Source organism: Sturnus vulgaris, chromosome 5 (assembly GCF_052056855.1).
Source record: "Sturnus vulgaris isolate bStuVul1 chromosome 5, bStuVul1.hap1, whole genome shotgun sequence".
Classification (NCBI taxonomy): domain Eukaryota; kingdom Metazoa; phylum Chordata; class Aves; order Passeriformes; family Sturnidae; genus Sturnus; species Sturnus vulgaris.
In genome coordinates, this window is record NC_142247.1 from 32,779,482 (window position 1) to 32,806,714 (window position 27,233).

The 27,233-nt window shown below is 41.4% G+C and overlaps 1 protein-coding gene across 2 annotated transcripts in view; it reads right to left on the reverse strand.

The window, feature by feature from the left end:
• Positions 1-2,878: 2,878 nt before the first annotated feature.
• ABTB3 (ankyrin repeat and BTB domain containing 3) overlaps positions 2,879-27,233 on the reverse strand; it is a 174,398-nt gene continuing 150,043 nt past the window's right edge. For both annotated transcript variants that reach the window (XM_014877010.2, XM_088165373.1), the window contains 6 exons: positions 24,790-24,895; positions 23,925-24,027; positions 22,091-22,172; positions 21,104-21,172; positions 18,056-18,169; positions 2,879-15,612 (listed from right to left, as the gene is read on the reverse strand). In XM_014877010.2, the coding sequence (XP_014732496.1) occupies positions 15,403-15,612; positions 18,056-18,169; positions 21,104-21,172; positions 22,091-22,172; positions 23,925-24,027; positions 24,790-24,895 (684 nt within the window). In that variant the 3' untranslated portion in view covers positions 2,879-15,402. The remainder of the gene's footprint in view (positions 15,613-18,055; positions 18,170-21,103; positions 21,173-22,090; positions 22,173-23,924; positions 24,028-24,789; positions 24,896-27,233) is intronic.

The following is a 27,233-nucleotide window of genomic DNA, read 5'->3' on the forward strand; positions in this document are numbered from 1 at the left end:
AGTCATAAAACTTTCAGAGATACTGTAAACATCTCTAGTATGGCAGCTGGAAGGTCTTACAAGGCCAGGAAAAGATTAATTGTGCAAATCACACAGGCTGTAGGCAAGAAAAGAAAGGCGATTTTATGTGTTTCAGAAGTTATGCTGTAGGTTTACAGCTGTGGTTAAGCTGACCTCTTCAGATGAAAAAAGGGGAAAGTGATCAACATTCTGGCATCTCAGATTATTTTTTTTCTATTTTATCAAATGATCTGCAAAGTACCAGTGTTGCAGTCCCGGGGATGCTAAGCAGGTAAAAGCAGTTACATAATCAAGAAATCCTCTAACTTAGGAAAGAAAGAAAGGAGTTTTTAAGAGTGACTTTGAAACACCAACGGCAGCCATCTAAGTCCTCAAGGTTACCTTTTGATTTTCTGTTTGCATTCCCTGTGTGTTTCTGTGAAACACAGGGCACAGATAGTGTCAGGAAACCAAAGAAGTATCAGCTCTCAGTAGGGCAGCATCTCTAGGAGATGACATGCCTGGTTTGCACACTGCTGCATAGCCTGAGGGGAAGAACTCTTGAACTGATAGCTAGGCAGAAAGTTAAGTTTTCAGGTAGTTAAAACAAGGCTGCTTTGGTTTTCTTTCATCCAGGATCCCCTTAAGGAGTTCTCTGGGAGAGCACAAACCTCCTCACTTTGAAAGATAAAACATCCTTGTGCTAGGGCTTATTCTCGCAGATCTTAGTTATTGCTTTTGGTAGTCTTTGTTTAACTTTATGGAATAAATGAGATCTTTTAGCTCCATCTAATAAGGGTGATCTCAATATGAACCAGATATGTGTGAAAGACATTAAAACCTCACTGGGACACAGGAACTGCATTATCAGAGATGCAAGCTTATGGAGCAGTTGCTTCCCCAAAATGTGTGCTGTAGAGTTTGGGAATGAGAATCCCATCCCCCCTGCAACGACTGCTGTCAGCTGGACACCTCAAAACACCTGAGGACTTGCACCTCTCCACCACCATGGGAGCAATGGGGGACATTAGGGCCAGTGTTTATCTCAGAGGTGTCACATCTTTATTTCCTCCACGTCTAAATGTGTTGCTCAGTGCTGGATGCTTCAAGTACTTGTTATTGCAGGAGGACACTACAACTTCATACACAAGCCACTGGCTTGTAGAGCCGAGGGACTACCAAGCTCCTAGGAAGGCAGCCAGGCTTCAGGATTGTGCTGGGAATGGTGATCTCCCAGCCTGCAAGAATATGTGCACAGGTTTTCAGACATCCTCTGCTTTGCAGTTTTACATCTTCACAGCCAGCTCATACGCTTACTCTGGAACATTTTCCAGGAAAGACTCACTGGACAAAATAAAAGCCACTGAGGAAATTTTCATTAAAATATAAAGCTCTGTCGACATAGAAAAATTTAGCTGATACCACTGCACACCTAGAAATGTATCCGTATAAACCATTATGCAGATTTAGGAAAAAAATATTTCTAAGTGGTTTAAATGTTACTTCTACGTAGTCAAACTGAAACACACAATGACCTTTCTGTTATACACATGCTTCTGCTACTGATTCCATCAACAGATCTACATCAAGCACTTCTGGCAGTGTTTTAGCTTCAGGACAAAATCTGGGCTCCTCTAGGTGAACTCTACTTTGTAGCAGGGCAGGTTTAGACATCACTGTCCATTTCTGCCCTGTGGAAAACACAGCAGTGGACAAGACTGTCCTAAACCTTAATTAGCCCAGTGAACCTGTGCCACAGCCTCCAGTCTCTACAGAAATCCTCAAGAACACAGATGTGAACAGAATGTAGAAAAAACATGGGTAAGTTTACAGAGAACTCAGAAAAATCGTGTGAACATTTCTGGCTGAACTTCACTATTTTTCTCAGTGAAGCATTAACTCAAATGCCCAGAAAGAATGGTTTTATATTGTTTTGGTATCCACAGCTGGGAAAAGGAGACAAATCATTCCAGTTTGCTACATGTGAAGGCTTGCTTTGTTTTCTTCCAGATACCGGGGAGGCAGGCCAGGGAGGCTACATCTCCTGCAGAATTTGGACAGCTGCAGAGTTCCCTATGAGCTGCTTTCCAAAGTCCAGTCCTGGACAGCTGAGTTTGCAAAACCTAAAGGCACCTGAGAGATCCACCACTGGTCTGGGCAGTCACCCAATCTGGTGTGAGTGGTGTCTCACTCCCACAACTTATGTACAAGACATGAAAGGATGTCACCCTCTTTTGCTTCCTGAACCAACCTGTTCCTTCATAATCTGGAGAAAGATTCTAATTATGAAGAAAGAATTCGACTCCAAATCCACTAAAACATACAAGTCAGAATACACTGCAAATTAATTTAAGGAGTAAAAAAGTAAAAAAAAGCTAAACCAAAAGTATTTTTAAAACCTGATTTTCACACTCATGACAAGGTTAATCAAGTCACTCTGTTTATACCTGACTTCCATTTAGATACCCATTTCCAACTTATGTGTAGGCACTTGGAGTAATACTGTATAATGGAGCAAGTTTCCAGCCTTTTGGATCTCCCTGCATCCAAACTCTCTGGCTATGATGCACTTGCAGATGCTTCATTTTAAGCATCATGGAGCTCCATTCCCAGGTCTTATGTGCCCATTTTATGGCAGACCAGCACTCGGAGAAAGGTTTTTGGGAACCAACTCCGTATCACTTCTTCACGTGCACAGCAGGCATGCTGACAGTAATGTGTGTGGGAAAACAGCATCAGGACTTCCAGATGTAAAATCCTGAACACATGTGGTTTCTGGGAGATGGTTCTTGGGAGAAGCCCAGTCCTGCTGCTGTCTGAAATACATCAAGAAACACCTTAAGGGGAGAAGAAACAACAAAAACACTCACAGCAGCCATTTCCTAGGCTAGAAAACAATGGGATTTTTATTGAACAGAGATGGCTCATAAACACACTCAAAGGAGTTCCACCTGCTGTTCAGCAATATTCATTGCTATCTGATAATAACCTATGGGGGCAGCTGTATAAAACAGGAATAAAATACCAAATTGCTATATTCATTAATAACTTTGCCTTCCAAATACAGAACCGTAAGTATTTCAAGTCTGAAAATAGACCACAATTGTTAGCATTTAAACCAAACCTTTATGATAACAAATATACAAAAAAAGGCAGTCAATATATTAAACATTTAAATCAATAGCATACATTTCTCAGAGGTAAACATTGAGCAAACAAAGCCACCAATGATGTTCAGGAATCAGGTAAAAGTTTCAAGGTCAAGCTCCAAACACTGTAGCTTTTCTAAAGCTGTACTGGTATTACACTTTTATCTAGCCCCTACATTGAAAACTATGTAGCATGAACATTTGAAAATATAACATTGGCTATCTGGCAGGGAACCTGGAGTTCCTTAAGTCCTCCTTGTGTTTATACTGGAGCACCTCGGGAGACAGAGGGCAGTAGGAGTCAAGCACTTTGTTTTGCAGCGTTGGGGTTTGAATTCTGTTCTAGATGAGCGCAACAGGGTCCTCATACCAAACACGAATTTCAGCACTGACGAGAGAGTATTTGCCTGACAACCTGCATGAAGAATCAGCTTCACAACTTGCATTAAACAGAATGGGACTTGCACACCTGCCTATTTACTGAAAGCCTGTGCTATTTCTACTGCACAGAAAAAGTCTCCTTCAGTAGCTGATCTAATGCCTGAGGTTGAAAGCTTGGGATACGTACAAAGACTCAAAAAGAATGTGAGAAATCTACTATTGACAACTAATGAAAGTTCGTATTGCAGTATTGCTCACAACATAAATGTACAATTTGCACAAAACATGGCTCTTCAACATGAATATTTTGCAAGCTACAATATATATATGTATATATAATATGTATAATTTATTTTCTTAAAGAATTATATGCCAGAGTGCATGCAAAGAATTTCAAAGCAGAAGCACAACAGGAGCAATCACTTGTTTACAGGTTACTGAGACCATTCAATACAAAAACAGTGGGATATTAGATAACAGACAGACAGGTAGGTAGATGTATGTACACACTGCTTCTTCAGGGACCTTCCCATCTGACACCTGAATCTCAGACTCCTTTGAAAGCCCAAACAGGACTTTGAAGGTTCCCACACTGACCATAAATCACTTCTGTTGGAGGTGACAGCAAAGGAGGCACTTGTCCTTTAGCCAGGAGTAGAGGCAAGCAATCTTCTCCATAGCCAACATCTGTTCCAAATCCTGCTCTTGCATTTCTAAGCAGTGAGTGGTGAGCATTTATCCATCCAATGTTTTAGCTGGTCCCAAGCAGCCTTTACAACTGGAAATCCAGGACTGAGAAGCTGGATTCCCTAAACAGCAGTGCACAGCACTGCCACCATTCTAGTCAGATATGTACAAGGAATGACATGTATCTTCTGGTTTAAAATTTACATAGAGTATATACAAATAAAGCTATTCTATCAAGGTGCAAGTTTATTATTCTCTGGTGGGTTCCAATGAAGATTTCTTAAAAAAAACCTTTGTACAGACCCACCAGGAGAGTTTACACGAAGTTGACATTTTGTCAAGTTCATTATGTAGGCTTCCTTCTGCAAACTCCATAACTCCTGTAACTTTCCCTTGGAGTTCTGCCTACATATAGGGCTGGATTTGATAGACTACAGCCATGTCTAATATAATTTCCTTGATTTCAATACATTTTTATCTTGGATGAAGTGGCACCATGTGTTGTTGGTTTTTTTTCCCAGGCATCCATCTCTATGAAATGAGGCGGGACACGTAACTGGATGTCAGGGGGATTGCACTTCATGTGCCCAGTTGAGCCTTCCTTGCTTTTGATGGAACTGTGGTGTGTGAAGCTGGCACAGTTTGGCCCTGTGGGTATATCTGGGAGTCCTTGGTGCTATTTTACTCTGGCTGATGACAGGCGATGCCCACAAAAAAAATTTTAAAAAAAAAGCCCAAATGCAATTTACTAAACAGTAAACATCTGACTGATGCACTAAACAGATGGATATGGAATGCAACTTGTCTAAAATTAGAATGGTTGTTTTCTTAGGCAGGTCTAAATTCATAAAAATCTTTCCCGTCCCATGCAAGCCTCATTCTGCAGCATGTGATTCTGAAGCATATGATGCTTCTAATAAAAGTCATTGGGAATGCAAAACCTGTGATCAAGGAGCAGAAGGAAGGCTTGTCCTCTCCCATTCTTCTTCAGCAAAAACCTCAAGTAACATAAATACATGTTTATGATCCCTGCTGAAGCAGAGGGGCTGTGTGCAATGACAGCAGGATTTGGCCTTCAGCCTTTATGGTGTACCAACCACAACTGTGCAGATGACTGGATGGGAAATTACATCTGCTACTGCATTAAAAAACCATACAGCCTTGCAGTAACTCCCATTAAGAATTCCCACTGACTTCAGGAGAGAGACAGAGCAAGAGAGCAGTCTTTAGCAAGTGCATGTTCTGCTCCACTGGAGTTACGTTCCTCAAAAATCTTTCTGTAATACCATTTTCTTCCATTTTGTAACCTGATTTTATTGAGGCATTCACAGCAGAGGCTTTGCACGTGTCCTCTCAAGCCAAGGGGAGCATTTCACACTAGAAGCAAAGATCTCTTTTTTCTTTTTCTTTTTCAGAGTAATGCAATAATAAAAATCAACTTGCTGGTTTCACATGCTGTGGTGCCTTTATACGGCCTTAACAAAACACGATTTTTGTTAAGCATGTTACAATTCATTTGTCATCTAGCAATGACAAATGACTCGTAATCTCATTGGAGATTTTAAAAGGATCAGCATCAGACAGACATCAAATGGGATTTAAGATGACCTAAGGTACACTTAGAGAAGATGCTGTGAGAGTGCTGCAGCAATTAAAAAGAGGATTAAAAAGAAATTAAATACAAACATACTCTTTAAAATAATGACCAAGTTGTGGACACAGTGGACGAATGCAAACAGAGACAGTGGACAAATGCAAACAAAGCTGCCACCTCGAATTATGGCTGAGCTCCTCTATTTTTCATACATTCCCTTCTACCTTGGTTCTGAGTTCCCTCAGTTAGTCTCTCTGGTGGAAGGTGATCTTGTGCTGGATCATTAACAGCACAAAACAGGCAATTTTCAAAAGTATCTAACACACCCAAGAGAATGACATCTTTGAATGAGCTACAGATGTCTATCTGTCCTTTTGAGAAAAAATACTTGGTTCCAGAAATATTTGTATTTCTTAGCTATAATCTTTCTCCATTGAAAAACATCTGCCATCCTATTGTTCATACTCTGACTCTGTTATTCTGCTTTTATCCACCACAAATGGGTAAGCAAAGGGGAAGAAAGTTTCACCTGTGTTGTTAATTACAGATGACCTCAAACATGCCTGTGAAGCCACAAACCAGTATTTAAGCCACATCTGTGGGATGCAGGACAGGATCTCTGTGTTTGTTAATGATGGCTGTTGGGTTATGTGATCTTTCATTTCCTTCTCAATAAAAAGTGAAATGAAACCTTCATATAAAACCCCAACAAAAGATGGCAGCAAACAAAACCACTTTGCTAGAAAAAAACCCCAAACCCAAACTCGTAACAACCATAACAAATGCAAAACAATCATAACCATTCCTGGGTTTGTATTACATAAATTAGGAGTCTGCCTAAAACCTGCAAAAAATCAAGATAAACACAATGGCTCTGCACATCTTACTTTTGGCACATCCTTTCCTCTTGTTTTCACTTTTCTTTCCTAGCTTTCCGTTCCAAGACATCTCAGGGATAGCTGGGAATGGATATGAATAAGGAGAAAGGAAGCAAAGAGCTGTCCCACAGACAGTGCTAGCTCTTCTGTCTTTTCAGGATGCTCACATTGGGATTTCCTAATTTAGGTGTTGCTTTCAGTGATAAAGACACAAACTCAGCCATTCAGAAGTGGATCATTCTCCATTTAAAGATTGAGACTGTGCTTTGTAATTACAGATATGTATCTGCCCTGCAAAGACTTAAAAGGTGACACACTATGAAAGAGAGATGGAAAACAGACCTAATCCACAGACTAGAGAAATCAATGAAAAGGCTTCCAGCCATTTTAATGGAGCAAATTTCATCATGCTCTCAATGTTTTGGTTTGTGAATGATGTTACAGTAGAATCTTAACTTGTATTTTTTCATAGAACGTTCATATATTTTTAACATGTAAATTACTTCTTGAACCCTGTATCAAATATTTATAAATGCTAAACTAGGTACAAAGTGAAACCCATTTGGGAAAGAGGAGCAGAGGGGGGTTTAGCTGCACTAATGGGTATTGCATTAATGCTTAGCGTCAAGGAAGGCTGACTGCCATTAACAAGAAATCTCATTACAAACATGATTTCACGCCTCATAACATATCCCATAGATCTATTTATTGTCCATCTCTCTCTCTCTCTCACATACACACAATGATAACTATAGACACAAAATTCAAAACATTGCACATGCTTCATCTTTTCTTCCCAATTAAAAAATAACCAAACAAAGACAAAACAAGCAAAAAAAAATCCCAAATCCCTCCAAACCGGCCAACACAACACCAAAAAGCACAAAGGAACACAAAGTTCTCAGCATGGATGACTGGAACTCAATATTTTACAATCTCACTTCTGCCATGAATGATTTAGGACACTTTCCAGACTTTAATCTAATGAAAAGCGTGCTCTGAGGACAACTAATGTACAAATCACATTACAAGAAGCTTTCAGAGGAGTGGGACTGAAGGATACCCTAGCAGCCCACCTGCTACTGGGGTGGGGAGGGCAGGTTGAGAGAATGTGGGTTTTTCTTTTCCCTCCTCTGTGGTAGATGGCAGAGCCAAGAGACAGTAGGGAAGAAGAGCACTGATCCTAACTGTAAACAGCAGAGGTCCATTATTCAACCTTCCCCATGATGCCAAAGAGATCAGTAGGAGTAATGTCCTGCACTGCAAAGAGTGGGATTTACTTATTTGGTGTCTGCATAATGCTCAGGCACCTCTGTTCCTCACTGGCACAGCACATATGGCTGCACAACAGCTACAAGGCTCCAGAGAAACAGGGACAGAAAGCAAACCACTGGTCAAAAATGCACTGATGGACCTTAAATAAGTCAAGGTTTTCTAGTACTAATTGGAATTTAGCCAGGAACATGAGGTCAAAAAGCTCTGAGATACATTCCTATAGTCCATGTATTCTTCAATGGATAAACATAACTCACAACTGAAGTAAGACTGCACATTTTACTGCATCACCAAATGGCACAATTAGTCATTGGCTCAGTAAATGCAAGACAAGAATCAGTTTCCCAGGTATTGAATTGACTGGGTTAAGCCAGGTATTTGACCAAGAGACTGCCTGGATGCTGGGGAAGCAGCTTTCACTCTGATGAGGCTCCAGAGGCTTCCTGTGCTCCTTCCTACTTTTTGCCCCAGTAAGGCACAACCAGCACTGAGGCACAGGAGGCTTTTGGCTGTGCTCAGGGGGAAAATCCCAGTCTGCAGATGTGCTGTGAGCTCTTTAAAAGCTATGCAGAACAGAGAGAACCTGACTTTGGAAAGGCTCATCTGAAAGCCTCTCACGCAATAAGCTACAGGATATTCAATTTATCCACTGCTGGGAAGGGGAAAGGGTCAGGCTGGACTCTCTTGAACCTGTAACAAGTCCAGATGTTTTGAAACATGTTAATCTGTCCCTGCCAGAATAAGGTTTTGACCTTAATTAATTAAAATGACCTCCTAACACATTGGATTTTCCAAAAGTGGCAGTCTCTTTTTTTGTTTCTGAGCATCTCCCTTTTCTTTTGTGGCTTATTGTAAACCATAAATGATTTTCGATTGGGTATTTCAGCGAGACTTTTTCCCTGTATTTGTTTGCTTTAGAAAGGCTGTAAGAAACAAGATTGCCTCTCACTGTGCTGGGCAAAGCTGAATAATGCAAGTTTTAATGATAACACAGCAGCAGAGATGATGGGGAGGTAGAAAGACCAAAGTTAACCAGCAGCAGCAGCAGAGATATTTGTAAGGACAAGAAAGTGCCACCAATTGCTTAAACTCCATGGCCATATCCCAGCATGGGACCAAGCAAACTCTCTGTGAGAGCACTGGAGAGACTGGAGCCAACTGGGCTGGTTTGGAATGCCAAGCAAGTGGTGGGAGATGGGGCTGCTCCCCCCTTCCCTTTGATTTCATGGAAACTCTGAGTTGGGAAACAAATGAATTAGGCAACAGTGAACACTGTATCTCTGCAATCAGAGGCAAAGATCTGAGGTTATACATTCAAATTCTTGTACCTAATCCTCTTCCCTTACTAAGACCTCCTTACTTTGTGCCATCCAGCACGGACAGAAAACAGTGCCTAAGCTAAGCACGCCCATTCACAAGGTATCATCCTCTGCAGGATGAAAGAACAAAACTGTGAGCCCAAAAGAAAGGTGAAAAATGCTTCTCCAAAGGAGAAGAAACAACAAAGTTGCTGTTCTGGTACAATCAAGTGGGCAGATTTATCCAAATAAACATGCAAAGCACAAAGTGTTTGTAGAATTTAACCTATCCAGCCAATACAACCTCTCTTGTAAGTTGCTGCCATGTCTCCTGGGTGTTGTAGAGACAAGCAGTCCAAGCAAAGCACAAAACCCATGGTCTAATGAGACTCCTGACTTTGAGGTGGTGAGATACTACATTTTAAGTCCTGTGCAGCATCCAAGATAAACACACTCTAGGCCATTCATGGCTGTTCCCTGCAGGAAGTCTTGGACAGAGCTGAAGGAATGACAGCTTAAGGGCAACAAAAAGAAATTGAATGCCCTCCTCCTACCCACATTGAGCTTGCTTCCCCAGCTCAAAGGCTCACTGAAGGCAGCTGACAAATTCCCATTAGGCTTTCTGCAGGTTTCCAGATTTTCCTTCTGCTTTGGGCACCACATGTATAATATTCTCAGCAGTGGCCTCACTGAAGTCATGGAGCATTGAGACACAGCTGAAGACTTGGCTTTGCTGGTTTTTGCACTTGAGGGCCAGTTGCAAATAGCAGGTCAGGTGCAATTGTACTGAAATGTGTTAATCTGGTCAGAGTGGACAGCCTCTGTTTTCATCCACTAAAGATAACAGGCCTTACCTCAAAATAAATACCAAGTTAAAAAATAACATAATAATTTTGCTATAAATGTATGGAAGCGCTGCAGGTCTGTTTGCTTATAGGTTGACATCTAAAATTAATAATATTCTCATCTATGGGGTTTCAGATATTATCTTAGGGCTATTTCAAGGCTAACTTCCTGCAAACTAGTTTATTCAATGTTAGGACAAATCCTAGGCAGCTTTTTAAATTCTTACAAATCTCAACATCTCTGTGCCAGAGGATGAAAGCAACATCAGGCCCTTCATTTTTGTAAAGCACTTGCAAAGCCTCACATGAAATATACTTTTGTCAAACAGACTAACTTAAAGTCTTTGGCTTTAGGTAATCTCATTCACCAAAAAACAGAAAAGAAAAGAAAAGAAAAGAAAAGAAAAGAAAAGAAAAGAAAAGAAAAGAAAAGAAAAGAAAAGAAAAGAAAAGAAAAGAAAAGAAAAGAAAAGAAAAGAAAAGAAAAGAAAAGAAAAGAAAAGAAAAGAAAAGAAAAGAAAAGAAAAGAAAAGAAAAGAAAAGAAAAGAAAAGAAAAGAAAAGAAAAGAAAAGAAAAGAAAAGAAAAAAGAAAAATCCCAAACCAGTGGCTTCAGTGATAACTTTAGTGAATGCAGGTTTCAGGCTGTCATCTTTCAGCAGTATTTTTAAGACAGAACCAGCTCCTGAATATGTGCAGCTGATTTCAACGAGTTCTGCAGGTTCCCAGCTTCTCCCAGGATTTCACCCACAGACAGCTGCACTAGGAAGGGCTGTTTTTTCTAGGATGGCCTAATCCTCATCTTGAGTATGTCAATATGTTAACTTTAAAGACCCCACTTAAACAGGGTCCTGCATGCCTGAGTCCTCACAGACCAGATGGCATTCCACACCATAAACAGAACCCTCCTCGGATTTTGCACAGGTACAGCTCGGAAGAGATGCCCTTTCTTTTTCATCACTGCACCACTTCAGAGCAGTTTACTTCAGTGCAAATTGACCACTTCCCTTCTTCTTTTTAACCTTTAAAGAGCAGCACGTGTTGCTATGCTTTGAAACAAAACTAGAATTTATGAAAGCCCCCAGCACATCACACACCCTTCAGCCCATCCAAGACCTGTGCAACGTTTGGTAGGAAGCCAGTGGATATTCAGTATAAAAAGGCTCAGTGTCCAAAGCAGCATGTGGAGGATTCAGCAAGCAGCTCTCATCAGTGCCAATAGGAGCCTGGCTACTAAACCTTCACACCTTTTTAAAGATGTTTCCTCTGTCTTTAATAGACATTTGCACAAATCAACTCCGGAGCTGAAACCAAGTAGGAAGAAGTTTTAGCTGAGGAAGAAATAGTCTTAGCCATTAAAAACCTGGCCCTGTTCCAGAACAGAGAGCATCTGGCCACCAGCTGTGTTTAGAGGATAGCAGGCCTAAGGAATAGAGAAGGGGAAAATCAGAGAAATAAGTAGACAGTGCTGAAATTTGTAATGAAAAGAATGCCAGCATTTCCCTGTGATGTCCAAAACCTTTGCTCTCCTACATTACCCATCCTTTTCTCTTCCCAGCTCTTGAGCCAATTATTGGAAACTCAGCTATTGAGGAGAACATAGATGCCACTTCTAGGCTTGGGAAGAAATCTAGCAGGGCTATACAGTAAAAAATCTGGGAAGTGTGGAAACTGGCAGCACGTGAAGCAAAGTGGGAATGTGAGGAAATTCTGGAAACCAAGGGAGGACAGTGTGGGGATATAAGGAAAGAACTGCCATGAGGCAGGGACAGGATGTCTGTAAGTCCTCAAATATTACAGCAGTGGATTAGTTTAAAAATGACAGATGGAAAGGCACCTTTACTCATTACAGACTGGAAAATTATGATTAAAAAAGAAAATCCTATGTTTTTCTAAGGATGTTGGGTTTTTTTCCATTTTACTAGGACTGGAGGAAATATCTGGCCTCAAAATTTTTAAATTATTGCAACTCATAGAAAGAATAAAGGAAGAGAAAGGTTTTTATTTTCTAAGATGATAACACCATGTCTCAAAAAATGCTAATAAAATGCTCTGTTGGAAAGAGCCTTATCTGATAGGGATGGTATTCACGGGCACCCACTGAAACTCACATTGCTTTTTAGATAAATTGACAAGGGCCCTTCCCCCAACCCCAGATAAATGGAATGAAGAATCCATGCATGAAGCCACACATAATAAAGGTTGGAGATTATGAAACAGGCTAGAAGACACAATCAGAATTGCAACTGATCTTGATGAAGTGGAGAAATTGCCCTGATTAGAGCAGAACAAATTTAATAAAGAGAAATTGAAAGTGTTATACTTTGAAAGGTGTAGTAAACAAATGCACAAATAAAGATGGAACTCCTGGGAAGACAGCAGTGAATCCCTTAGAAATTTTAAGAAAGATTAGATCAAAGTCAGCCATGGGATGTTCTTGTAGAAAATATCTGGGAATATATTTTCTGATATGCTTTACATAAACCACAACAACAGTTTCTCTGCTTTGCTTGTTAATGTATAAAACTCCTGCTGAAGTATGGAAATTTGGGGAAAACAGGAAGCAATGAGGGGAACAACAGCAAAAATCAGAGACCTAACTAAGTTACTAAAGGAACTAGGAAAGACATACTAGTGATGCAAGGAGGATAATTCCTTTCACACATAGAATAACTTTCTAAAAAGATCTTGTAAGATCATCTGTTTTTCCTGTCAATCAGGACTTGAAGAAAAAGTGGCTTGATTTGCAATTAAGAAATTTTGAAGTCTCTTAGGAAAACGTTCTGAGAATGGTGAGGATCATGGATCCCTGTGACTGGATTTTTGAAGAGCCTGCAAGCTGCAAATTGTCTGCCATGGTTCAGCTGGACCTCACCTAGCCTCACATCAGGAGAGGCAGACTAAAATCACCATTTCCAAATTCTGGTTTGTGGCTCCACAAAACTTTGCTGGCTGCTTCCAGGAGAAATGAGTGCCAGGTTTACACAGGCTGGCTCTTCTGCTGGGGACCACTGGTCAAAAGAGAATTGAAAGTTATGACTTTTTTCTTAAGGTTTCCTTCAGCTCAGCTATACATCTGTGATGTTTGGATTATCAGCATTTCCAAAGGCAAAAGTTATTTCTGTATAAATCCTTAGCTGCAGTCCCTTCCTGTAACAGCTCAGGGTGCCCAAACACAGTGACCACCCCACGTACAGCCACCAAAGGCCCTTTTAAGCCCTTTATTGCTGAAATAAACCTAGTGAACTTTACTACAGATAATCTCAACTCGGAAGAAGGACTAGCATGGAGTTACCAGTGTTTCTCTCCCATTTAATATGTAATGATTATTGTTGGAAAAACTTTGCTATTTTAAAGCATGAGGCTGCAGGGTGAGGCCTGCTCTTAGCTAGTTATTTTTGTCATAAAAAGATGGGTTTCCATGGATGAGAAGGCACACCAAGCAACAACAAGCACCCCTGTGTGTTGCTGTTGTATTAACTATGGTCTTGCTTCTCTATGATCACAATATTCACACAGAAGTAGCCATTACTTAAAAGTTCCAGACAACATCTTGTGTGAAGATGTTCTACTATGCAGAAAACAAGATCTAATTGACTGACACACCATGTCTCTGCAACATTAGTGGCAGTTCAGACATTTTTTCATTTGTTGCAGAAACTGTAAAGGCTTTAGAAGACCAAGCACAAAGGAGGATTTATATCTCAGTCATAAAACAGCTTCCTACTGTGTTGATAGCTAAAGCCAAAACTGTGTTCTCTGAGCACGTGAAAAGTTGGAATATGGAAGGGCACCTGATGTAGATGGAAAAGAGGTTAACACACAAACTTCTAAATTTCCCAGAATGGCACACTAGAAAATAAATATATGAATGTCACTTTGCCATGGAGAAGGCAGCATCTTTGCCAACTTCTTACTGTGGTTTTCAGAGAGAGGGCATCCGGAATGTTGTGGCACATAGCAGATTTGTCTTGCTAACAATACGCTGCAAAATAAACACAGCTTTGACATTTAAATCACACCCCCCACCCCACCCAAGCCCTGCATTGTAGATTACCTATACATTCTCAGGATACAGTGAGAAATCATTCTATTGTACATATTTAATTATAATTTTAAAAAGTCTAACTCAGACACAATCTCTGGCCAGTAGCAAAATATCCACACATCACTAAAGTAAAGATCTGTTATTATCTCTTCACTGCAACAAACAGAAATTAACATCTCAAGAAGGAGCTCCAGGGGTATCATATTGCAGCCAATTGCACCAGATAAAAAAATAAGCTAATTTCACAAATGAAGTTTGACAAGAAGTAACATTGCATTTGTCTTGGCAAAACGAAGCACAAAGGTAACATTTCACAGGTACAGTTACCATGCAAACGCATGTTTGTTGAGTTTGTCATTGATTTCAACCCCAAATCAGGAGTAGCATGCAGTTCTCCTGCCCCCCCAACTACTGTATTAGAGACAGTCTGGGTAATGTGCCTCTTTGGTGTAACCATAGCCTCTTAGGCAAGATTATACCACCCTAGGAAAGAATACAAGCAAAACTTTATCATATGTATGTTTACACAATGTACATTTTACCATTTAAAAAACCAAAACATGTTACATAGATTCTCAAACACAGCTCTGTTGAAAATTAAATTTTAAGCTTAAGAAATAGGTTTTAAACTACAAGGCCACCCCATTATTTTTTATGAACAGTTTAAAAAGTTCCCACCCCTAAAAATCTGCCAGTATATTTTCTCAACTATAACAGTCTTACTCACTCTCTAATACAGCTCATCTTTGCTGGACAGCAATAACAGTTCTCACATTTCTTAAATGCACGAGATAATGGACTCTGGGATAGATAAAGTTCTTAACTGTGTAACACTGGAACAAATCTGACTTAAATGATTAATTGGTCAATTCAGGTGTTCCCCAGCACTACCCTTCAGGCAGGGACTTCTGCTGTTCGCTGATGTGAGTTCTGGCTTTTGCTGGCATCAAGCTCCACAAACAGGCTCGTGTTCAGAATGTGAGTACAAGGGCAATTCACTGGATACTCTGGTACCCAGCTTGCTCAAAACCAGGGAGGAACTCGATTTCTGTATTCTCTCATCCAGGTGGGGACACAGCCCCAGCGCAGCACCTTTGGCCGAAACAGAACTATTTGGATGTGACGTAGAATTTTTTACATTTTCTTTTTTTTGGTAGTCATTTAAGCAACTGCAACAGGTTTGAGCAACTGCAACAGCAGACTTAACTTGCAGGGTCTTTGATTAGAGGGTTACCATCTTCCTCAGCTTTATACAATGGAGCCCTTTGAAGAAGACAAATGAATTGACTGAATTCTTGTGGCCAACGTCCTCTGTAAGTCCTCTAGTACATTCTGACCAGATGTTTCTCCATTCTTGTCATACAACAACTGTTTGAAAGCTTCGTTTTCAATGAGGACCATCATATTTTTTAGAAAGTAGCCTTCACAGTAGGCAGATAGTTCTGTGACGCCGAGGAACTACAAGAAGTGAAATTAGAGAAAGATAACCATTCTGATAAAACCCAGGCAGGAAACACAGTGCATAAGTGCTGCACACAAACAAATACACAAGCTAAGCCTTTTAGCCAGGCACAGTCTAAAATGTTCTTCCTTACAGATATGAATGCATGGAGAGGAAGGAGTTAATAAAGCTGTATTTTATGCTGATGATTCTCATAATAATTCCATTTTAAAATTCCCTGGCTGTTGGGGAAACAAAATTCCACAGGCTGAAGTTTTGCTCCCTTGGAAATTGATGGGAGGCTTTACCACAGAGTTTACCAGACCCATGATTTCATGCTAGAAGTTACACCCTAAAACTACAGGTTTGGGAATACATTACAGACCATGCTTCAAGAATGCTGTCCTTAGCAAGGATGAGACATATGACTGCAGAAAGCTGACATGCAACATTTCATTTGAGGAGAAATGGAAATAATCAGCAATTGGAAAAAAATCTCCCCAGGGCAGAGGTGGATTTCCCAGCATGGGACACTTTAAGATTCAGCTGGGCAGGGTGCTGGGCCACCTTGTATTTTTGCAATTTTGCAATTTTTGCATTTTATATTTTGGACTAGATGATCTTTGAAGTCCCTTCCAAACTGGTATTCTACAATTCTGTGATTCCAATTTTAGAAATGGAAAGCCCATAGGGATATCAGTAATATCAGTACTCTCCAGTCAGCTTTTATTTGTAAATATGACCAAATCCACATCACAGAATCACAGAATACGCTGAGTTGGAAGGGATCCACGAGGATCACTGAGTCCAACTCCTGGCCCTGCAAGGGACCATCCACCAAACTGTATCTTTCTCTCAATCTTCATGACAAAGGCTGTGCTCCACAGGTCTCTGGGCCAACCTGCTCACACATCCTCCTCTGGAAAGGTAGGGGAGGTCCTGCAGGTGCAGAGGAGCTTGCAAAGCAGCAAGATCAAGAAAGGTGTCTCTAACCATGGTTCTAACTAGATGATCTTTAAGGGTCTCTTCTAACTTAACTAATTCCAGAAGTGAAAGATTCATGCACAACCAGGTTGGCTATTGCTTCAATGTCCTACCCACAGCAGTGCCAACATGACTCTGGCTGTAAAACCCACCCAGGTACCCCATTGCCACTGCTTCCATTGGGAGGTGCAGACACAAATAACTTGCAGGTTGGGGCTCTTACAGGAAAACCAAGAGCTGCATTTAGCCACTGGGTTTGTTAAGTTACAGCATGTAAGAATCTTATTCAGTCAGGATGCAAATAACAGCCCCATTTCACAATTCAAAGAAAACATGATTTTAAAGCAAAAATTATTATTTTTACCAACAGCAATACAGATTGAGAAGCTCGCACATGAGCTAGAAGACAATTCAAATATTTTTCAAACAATTCCTGCACTGTAATTTTTTCCTTCTTACATTAAATGGACCTACAGATATTGCTTATTTTTATAGGTGGAACTTTGTGCTATTTCAAACATTGATTGCATGTTATCTGTACATGAAGACCTAACATTACTATTCTCTGTAGGAAATACCTGATGATGGGAATGGAGGTCAGATCTGCAGGGGTTTGGAGCAATCTGCAGGATTACTCTGTTCAATCAAACCTCCATGTCACAACGCATCAGTTTATCTTTTGTATAGACCGTGCAAGTTAGAGAGAAAATCTCTTAAGAAATACCTAAAAAATATTTCACTGCACTTATTTGTGTGTCATTTCCATCTTCCAAGTGAAAATCTAGCTACTACACATGAGGAGGGAAAAAACTGAAACTAATCAATGTGGTAACCACCTCCACCAATGCGTGAAAATAGGTTTTCTAGGACAAGAAATGCCAGGCTTTTGTGTCTAATGACTTAGGCAACCTCACAAGCTAAGTATATAATTTGATTCCAATAAGAAACTCTCCAAGACATAAAATTCTCATTACCATCCTTGCAGGGCTCTGAGCCATTGCACTTCCACAATGTGGCTTTTTATATATTGACAAGGTGTCACCAGCATTGAGTGTATCACCCCACTGGGCTTCAGGCAGGAAGAAACAGGTAATAGAAATGGGAAAATGCATCTTGGAAGGTGAAAGCAGAGATGCCTACTTCACTTAGTGATTCCTGTAGAATCAACTCAGCAGTTTGTGTTGCCATAAATAAGGGACAGATCTCTCACATAGTGGTACACTCAAATTGAGTTTGAACCACTCAGGGAAGGGGCTGAGAGGCTGTCACCTTGGACTCAAGACTACCTAATTTTGGATTGTCACTATACCAGGTACCTATTAATCAGTCAGTCCGAGTAAATGAATGAGAAATCTTAAACATGCAACAAATGTACTAAGCATATGAGATATATATACATATAACTACTTATTATAAAACTGACCTAGGAGGATGACAACAGACACACAACATGCAAGCATATGCAGTTATTTTTACCTTGGCATGATTATAAATATCCACGCAGTTTTCTGTATTAATGCTTTTTGCACAAATGATCTCACAGTGTCGTTGTAAAGCTTCAAGCTGGAAAAATTTAGCAGCAGAGAGAAGCTAAAAAAAAACAAAAGGAAAAAATAGTCAAAAACTGCTGAGCGATACAGAATCAGAGCTTGCTTCTTTACTGTTTCGTTATATTTTTTTCTCTGTCCCTTCTTCAGTTAGCATCAAAGTACCAACAAAAAGTCAGAATGAGAAGATTGCTTGGTTGTTTTAACCCTCTGCAGTCCCTTCTAAATCACACTGTGGAAATCTTCAGAGAGAACACCAAAGGCTGCTCAGGTCCACATGCTGACTTTGGAATGGGACAAGAAGAAAAAGGAAACAGCAGCTTGAAGAATATTCTGTCATTTTGTAAACATGACTCTGCAATAAGGGACCTGCAAATACATCCCCAGAAACCAAAGTTCTGGTTCAACTTTCAACTGTTCCCTAAGATCTTATTGAAACAGAGCACCTAGGCTGGATGTGGGGAGGTCAGCAGAAAGGTCAGGATCAAGAGTATAGAGGAATTTAAACCAAATGATGATGACCATCCTGGACAGTCTTAATCTAGAGAAACTATAGACCTTAAATCTGCCACCTCAGCAGGCTCCAGGGAATAGAATCAGATCTCCATATGCTCCTTGTCCTAACTTGTGAGCAACTGAAGGGGATGTCCAGGCCAGGAGCACTGAAACACTGTCTGGGGTCCATGTTACTCCAAGGAAAGAGTGCACAGAAGTGGGAACCAGCTTTGTGAGGGAATGCCTAGCTAGCATTCATGTGAGTGCCATGTGCCTATCACTGCTCTACCCCAGCCCTCCTGACACCAGCACCGACCTCCCTCTTTGGCCCTGCATCCCCCCTGGCTATACTGCCTACCCTGGCACTGCCTTGGCATTTCTGCATGCCTGTGGTGTGAACATGGCTTGAATTTTGAGCTCTCCAACTGATTTCAGCAGTGTTAAGATTTCCTCTATTGCCTTTTTTCTGTCCGTTTACAGCAGGGAAAAGTAATTTCATTTTCTGTCTTTCCATGGTAGCTCATTGTCTCTGGCTCTCTGCTGTGCCTTAGAAAGCAGGTTGGAGTTCTTCATTGCTTGACACCTTGCTGTAACCCAGCCAGACCTTAGGCCAAGCTGTTTCCGTGTTTAAACAGCACTTATGCAGGTATTCAGGCCTTTACACAGCCTTTATTATTTGGGACTTATAACAAAAAGCTAACCTGTGCATCCCCAAGGGGCTCTCATGCTGCACTGGGGAACAAACAAACCCCTGAAACTTCCATGACATTATTCTGACTTCTCCTATGCAGTCTGCTGAAGATCTACTTTAATCCCATAAATAAATCCAAGTGCTGGAAATCTGCAGTGCTGATGTGATAGCAGCCAGCTGGCCCCAATTATGAATTGCAGCAAAGATTTCTGTGGAGTATTTCTGGTGCTTCTTGTTATCATATTTGTAGTAAGACAAGTTACTAAATGCAGTTTTGAAAGATAAAGCCAAATCCTATTCCAGCTGCCTCTGTGGCTCGAGGAGTCATGTGCTGGTTTGTAATTACTTTAAACTGTGAGGAACCATGGCCAGATCTGTTATCAAGAGATCAATCAATCAGTCATACGTTCTGGAGTCTCAGAAGTTTTGAGATGCCACAAAAGTAGAGCAAGCTGCCAGCTGAAATGTAGCACAAGCTTTTTAACAGCCTAGGTGATAAAACACACATCTCTATAAAGCCACTGCACTGCCTAGTCTAAGATTCTGTATCTCAGAAAACGTTAGAAATTCAGGAGGTCTTTCAAAACACTCAAGAGTTTTGAAAATAGAGAATTAGTGAACTTTTCCTATACAGCTCAGGAAGTCGATGTGGGTATGCTTACTTAAAAACCCACTGCCTGCACTAGAGAGGAGGAGTAATTTCAGTCCTGACCAGTTCCATCCTCTGGCTGCCAGACTGCAGTGTGTTATAGGGACAGAATAATACAGGCAACAGTGGAACACTGACAGGACACGAGGAAATGGAAAGCAGCTGCACCAGGGGAAGTGCAGATTGGCCATTAAGGAACAGGTTCTCCATGGAGAGAGTGGTCAGTCACTGAACAGGCTCCCCAGGGAAGTGCTCATGGCACCGAGCCTGACAGAGTTCAAGGCACATGCACGACACTCTGAGTGATGTGGTTTAGCTTTACATAGTCCTGCAAGGAGCAGGGAGTTGGACTTGATGATCCTTATGGGTCTCTTCCAACTTGGAATATTATATGACCCTGTGATTGTGGTGGCAGACACTGACGATTACCAGCTGTTTAAGGAGCTCCGAATTTAGTATCTACTGACCTGCATTCTTTTTGGCTGCCTGAAAACTCCTTGAATGACTATCAAGAATTTGCTCAATGTATCTTAGTTCTGTATAGTTGGAGTGGTTTTGCTAATCATAGCTGACAACGATGGCACACAGTATTTGGAAGGGGATGACTTAACATCCATAAGGTTGTGGTTGTGTGGCTACACAGCTGGCTTGGTTTGGCTTTTGCAAAAGGCCACAACAGCACCTGGATGTTTTACATCCAGTGAGAAAGGGGCAAAGAAGGCTCTGTATCTCAGGGAGCAGATTATGGTTATATTCATGAAATTTGAGAGTCACATGCCTGAAATTGAACTGAACTGTGTCTCCAGTGAACTTCTCTCATGGTTAAAGCCCAGCACATGCCCAAGACTTCTCCCATGTGAGGAACCAAATCGTATGTTTTTAATACTGCAGAGATAGGGAGGATGGAACACTAAGTTCCTGGAAATTGGTTCCAGATTTTGGTAACACCAGCTTTGCCTCTAAGTAAGTATTTGCAGTCTCCCAGTGTCCTGCAGGACTGCAGAGAGCCTGGGCACTCCGGGAGAGGCACTGCTGGCTCTTACAGGAGTGCTCAGGTCTTGCCCTATAGCCACGTGCCCTCGGGCGAATGTACACAGGTCAGTCAGCATCGCTCCCACTGCAATTAAATAAATGTCTCTTACCTCCATAATTTCATTATTTTTAATCAGGAGTGACTCTGCACCTCCATAATAAAGATACTGCATAACCAGCTGTAATAAAACAAAGGGAGTGTTTATAAAAACTAATCCAAGACATAGAGGAAAAGAGGACAATGCAGGCAATACCCAAGGCTCTCCTAACACCACAATGGATTTGTAGGTAAAAATGGCCCAGGCCTCCTGATTTCAAAGATATACATGGTTATTCTCTCTCTCTGCAAAGCTCAGTGTTTCCTTCTCACAGGTAATGTCTCAACCCTCACCCTCAAATCGTCTGGATTTCCTGGTGAGCTCCAAACTGCAGGAAACTGATTAACTAATTTTGAATTTTCAGTGTATTTCCCAGTCTGTTAAGTGCATCATTGACTCGGACAAACACAGCATATATAATGGTTATTCCCTTATTCCTTCCCTGGCAAAAGCCACCTTCATCCAGCTGTGTGTGGGCATGCATGGATGACAAAGAGGTGGAGGAGCTTTTCACTGTAATACAGGCCAGCTCAGATCCCTCTGCGGGAGCCCAGGCATTGTAGGCAGCTGGGAATTATGTGCAGCACTAACAGTTGATACATGGAGCTGCCTGAGCTCCAGCTCCAAGTAAGGGAAGCATATCCATGTACATGCTACAGGTACAGAGAACAAGCTCTGCCTTTTCATGGCAAAAATTGATTGGAGAACACTGCTAAGGAAGAGAATGAAGTGTGTTTCTTCCAAACCTGTCCATTAAATACAGAAAGAGCCAACTACAGAAAGAAATGCCTTATGCTGACAGGCAGTGCTTTGTGTGCACAGCCCATGTCAGTGAAATGCTGTATCTGCAATCAATAGCACTCTGCAGTGCTTGAACAGAGATGAAGCCTGTGCTTGTGAAACCACTGCTCTGGTTTATTAAATACATAGGTACTAATTTGGACAGGGCATGCATGTTCCTCCTACAAGTTCCATTAAAATTCAGCGTGAGGACTGTACCTGAAAGATGGGGTACTTCACGTAGTTGATCTCAATACAAGTACTATCAGATGAAGGCTTGCTAGACAGCAATGCTTTAAACCTAAATAAAAAGAAACAAAATTGAAATACCAGCCCAATTATCTTTGTGGAAAAATGCAGTAAAAACTGTACAGAAGTGCAGTGGAATGACAGCATCAACTCTTGCAAAAACAGTATACTGAAATGAACGTATTTGCCACCAAAAAGCATCAAGATTTAGACACTAACATAAAGTTCAAACCAAAAAGAAGAAGCCTCTCTCTAGAAGATTTCAATTTGAAATTTTTGAAAAATACATCTAATATAACAATAGAATAAAATGTACATCCAAAATTCAGATTCTGTAATGACGCATATTACAGAACCAAAAATTTTTTTTCTTGAAGGCATGATCTTTTATGAAGATTTGCAACTTTAAAACCTGAACGTTTTCCTTTTTTGAAGGCAATAAATTTTGGCTTATGTCCATTATGGTGGACATAACATAAAACATTTAAAAAATGTTTTGGAACAAAATATTAAAAAAAGGACACCAAGACTTTTAATGCTCCTACACACTCAGTATGATTGTGTAAGAAGAGTCAGGAGAGAAAACTGGAGGTTGCTGTTCTCTGATTATCAAAACCCAAAATTCAGACACAAATCTCAGGAAAAAAAAATTTTTTAGTTAATAATTGCAGACTTATGTGAGATGTACATGTATGCAACAATCTATCTCACAAAATCAGGTATTCCCATGGATCAGAAGGTGAAAATGGGAAATGTGTTGCCAGAAACACCTGCCCTTGTACTTCCTCTCTTTGATAATTCATCTAGCAGTAGTTCAAAGCTCAGCTTATCTATCAAGACCAGTATTTGCTGGATGGTAACCTTTTCCATATTATGACTGTATCTTGTTAATTAAAATACAGATCACAATTTACTTGTTTTCACTAGTGTTAAACTCTATTATGAACACAATTTAGTAGGCTTAAAGCTGGAATTTGGAACATATTTGTACATCTACCAAGAAGCTCTAAGCCCCAATATCCATTTCTTAATTGAAGGCAGGGTCAGGTACTGCAGTTACTTTATGCAAATCTCTTTACTCTGTGCTGTGGGTTGGCAGCATGACTAGCATTGATTCCCTTATTGCTTAAATTATCCAAACTCAGTGCTTTATCCTTGCCACATCTTGAAATAAACTGTTATGGAGGGCCAGCAAGATTTGTTTCAAAGCACACCTTGAATTATACAGCTGCATACAAACAACATTTGTGAGCAACTCTTGGGTTGGGTTGAACTGGGTAACCCACATTCAGGCTTCTGAGCACAGGAAACAGACTATAAATACTGCCTTTGGATACAGTATGGTATGTTTCACAGATATTTTATTTTATTTAAAAGTTGTCAAATGCTGTCAATGAATTGTGTGATAGTAGCTTGTTTTTCTTGGAGACTGCAGAAATTGATGCAAGGCATTATTTAACCACTCACAAGATAAATTACTAAGACTCAAAATATTATGACTCCTGTATGGTCAAGAACTGGGTTCAGTAACAAGCACCAAGCCAATGTGCCTCAGTGGAATGAAGTCAGATACATGGCAGAAGCATAGATCATTCACTGGATAAATATCTATTGACAGGAGCATTTGTTAAATGTCTGGCAGATCAACCAGAAACAAGGTGTGGGATGTTCTGATTAAGAAAAACTTGAAGATTGGGCCACTAGCCCTCAAAGAACTGGAGCAGCAAAACAAACAAAAAAACCCCACAAACCCACAAAATCAAATTCTATTTTTGTTTAAAACCAGAGATGCATTCTATTTTACCTTGGTGATGCAGTAAATAACAACACTCGATGTGCATAAAACGGTCTTCCTTCCACCAGAAATGTGACATCTGACATCTCTTTATTGTTAAGAAAATGAGGATCTAGAATCACAAAAAGAAGAAAACAAAGAAGCCAATAACTTTAATTTGGAAGCGGTCAGGAACATAGTGAATATTTCCCTGACAAAAGAAGGCAACAGAATAGAAGAATATTGTTTTTAGTGAGTAAAGCCAATAGAGCTATTTTGGACAGTTTGAGACAACCACAAGGAGTTCAGACGAAGGGAATTCAAAGCTCTGAATTCCGTGACAACCTTTGCTGAAATGACAGCCATGTGCCGTCCCCACCGTGTGACACTGGCACAGCCTCCCAGCTCTGCTACCCAGAGCAAAGTGCAGCTCAGCACATCCTGGGAGGCTCTATGCTCATTTATACCCTATTAAGCCTCTCCCCGTGCAAGGAAGTCCCTTTCAAAGGGAAGAGGGTCCTGGAAAATTGCTTGGGTCTTTTCTCAATGCCCTGAAAACACTCTGGGCTCTGCTGACCAAGGTGGGAGGGCTGTGCTGGTGCAGCATCACCTGCAGCCAGCCAGGGTGGTTGGAGAGCGAGACAGACACCTGGCTCCAGCCCCAAGGCTTGGATCCCAGCCTAATTAGCAACACAGACAAATCTCTGCAGATTTACAGCCCCACTCCAGTGCACCTGATGACCTTCCTGATGTCAGTGGGAGTTTTAGGTCAGGCTGTGTTTGAGGCCTTCCTTCTTCTAATTCTGTCTTTCAAACGGAGATTTTTCTGACTTGTGTCCCCTCCCGCAAGCACCTGGCCAGCAACAGCCAAGGAGGATCTGCCAGTCACACTTACCCAGGCGGGAGGTCTGCTTGCGCTTAATTTCCACCAGCTTTGGAATTGGGTACGGTCCATAGCAATGAGTGAAAATGACAGAGAGCTGCTGGCTGATCACCTCGTTCTATGCAAAAGAAAACAAATATATACAATGTTAGATCAGCATGCAAAGGACGTGTTACATTTTTCTCAACAGCTGCCTGTTTTGAAGGTGAAAAATGTGATTGCTGAAGCTTTATTAAAAATAAGAGCTCACAATTATTAGCATTTGTTAGAAACTGCAGTTCTCATTTACTTGATTGCTACGTCTCTTGTACAAATCATCTTAAATGAAGAAGTCTTCTTCTTGGATGACAAGTCTTCTTTGCCTAAAAAATTCCATAGCCCAGTCCCTCTCTGCAAAAACAAAGTTCCTTTACAACAGTGATTTCATTTTATTTACAGACTTACTGTACTGGAAAATGACTTTTTTTTTTCTCTTTAGAAAATGGTCACTGGTCACGTCTTAGAAAACCCAAGCTACAGACAGATGCAGCTGCACAGCCTGCACACATAAAAATAAGTATAGCAGTCTCACAAACAGGCCCTTCCCCTACAGAGTGACTGAGGCACCAGAGCCAGCCACTCATTTAATCCCAAATGTTTTGTTAACATGCTCTGGCACCTCTGGCACCAGCGTGGGCACCTCTGTGCTGTGGAAGCCATTGGACCCTCACAGAACCAGGTCTGTCCTTGGCCTTACCCCTTTCAGCCCCAGCTCTGGGGGCAAGGTACCCACAGGATGCTTGCTAAGCACCTTGAGTATTTGTATGCCTAGGATAGGCAAGGGTAGTGAAATGGATTTAATGCTTGACTACCTAAGTCCCAGATAAAAGTGGGATTTAAAAGTTTTGGCAAACTTAACCCCACACTTTGCTGATAACCGGAGCAAGTCTAGACAAGTTCAGCAGTGCCACACTGTTAATTCATGGTGACATCTTTTAACTACCCTGTTGGCTGGTGAGTCTCTCCACACCAGGAAACTGTGAAATAGCAAGACACTAAGACATAAGAGGGTCAAAGGCCAAGGAAATAAGCAGGTGAGGGACAAAAAAAAAAAAAAAAAAAAAGAAATCACAGTATAAAAATTTGAGGAGCATAGTTGTTATACTAAAAATACCTCCAGGCTTTAGAAGCAGAAATTGAAGCATTCTTTGCTCTGAGCATATTTCAGAAGCGCTTCTTAAATCCCACAAGTGACAAGGAGGAGTGGCAGAGATGCTGTAATGACTCTCTTACTGAATCTAATCAAACAGGATGGGAAGGGTAGAGCCGTTCCCTCATAGGCACATGCTGATGTCAAAGGAAATTACACGCACTGGCCCGCAGGCAGGAGTTGGCTCCTATTGCTACATCAGATGTAGCACTGAAAGAAACACGAAGATAAGAGAAATACTCATACTGAGAGACACCTCTAGCAGGCACAGGGCCCAGCCCTCAGAGTGGGGCTCACTGCGGTGGCTCCAAGACAAGGAGGGAGTCTCACCCCAGGAGCATCTCAGTGTTCAGCATCCTCCCATAGGAGCTCTGCAAAGCCTCACAAAGGGAGTGAATCACAGGCTAAAGAGAAAAGGAAGATTTAAGGCCAGATTCAAAGAAGGAAGTGACTCAGCTGCTGGGAGGACTGGGAGGGAAAGCTTTAGACAGGCAGGGCAGAAAGAGCAATTTCTTCTCTGCTCGGAAGGGCTGTGCCGAAGCACCAGGGCCGACTGAGTCAGCCAGGGAGGAGCACACCCAGGGGGACGCTGATTACCAGCAGGGCAGCTCCTGCCTGGGTCTGGCAGATGCTAGAAGGCAGAAAATACAACAGGAGATGGGGACAATTCCATGGTTAGAGCAGAGGAAAGCTTCTGGAGAGGAGTAACAATGCTCACCTTTACCTGCAATGGATAAAAGCAAAGGGCACTGAAGAGGAGAGCTCCTGGCAGCCCCCTCCCCAATCTGCTGGGGTGCACAGGTCCTGTCTGTGTCACTGAGGTTTTAGTGGGCTCCATGAACTCACCAGTCCCAGCCACAGCTGTGCCTACACAAGAGCTTTTTAAAAACACACACATGCATCAATAAAGACAACGAATCTCCTCCTTCCATGGTGTCTGCGGGAACATGCTGATGGAAAATCTGGGTATTGGCTTTGTTAGGAGCTGGAGTCCCAACTCACCAGACCGAAGCACAGCACCATGGACCAGGACATCCAGCTGCACCCAGACCAGGGAAGGACAGCTCAAACTCAGCCACCCAAGTGGGAGAAGGGGATCCCTACTAGTACGTCCAACCAATATAAAGACCCAGTCATGCCTGCAGACAATCCCATGGGGGCTTGCCTACATGGGTGAGGTGCTGTCAGCTCCCTGGGTCACCAACACTGTGGTGTGCAGATAAAAGCCCATTGAAAAAAAAACACTTTGCCCACAAGCCTGTGGAAA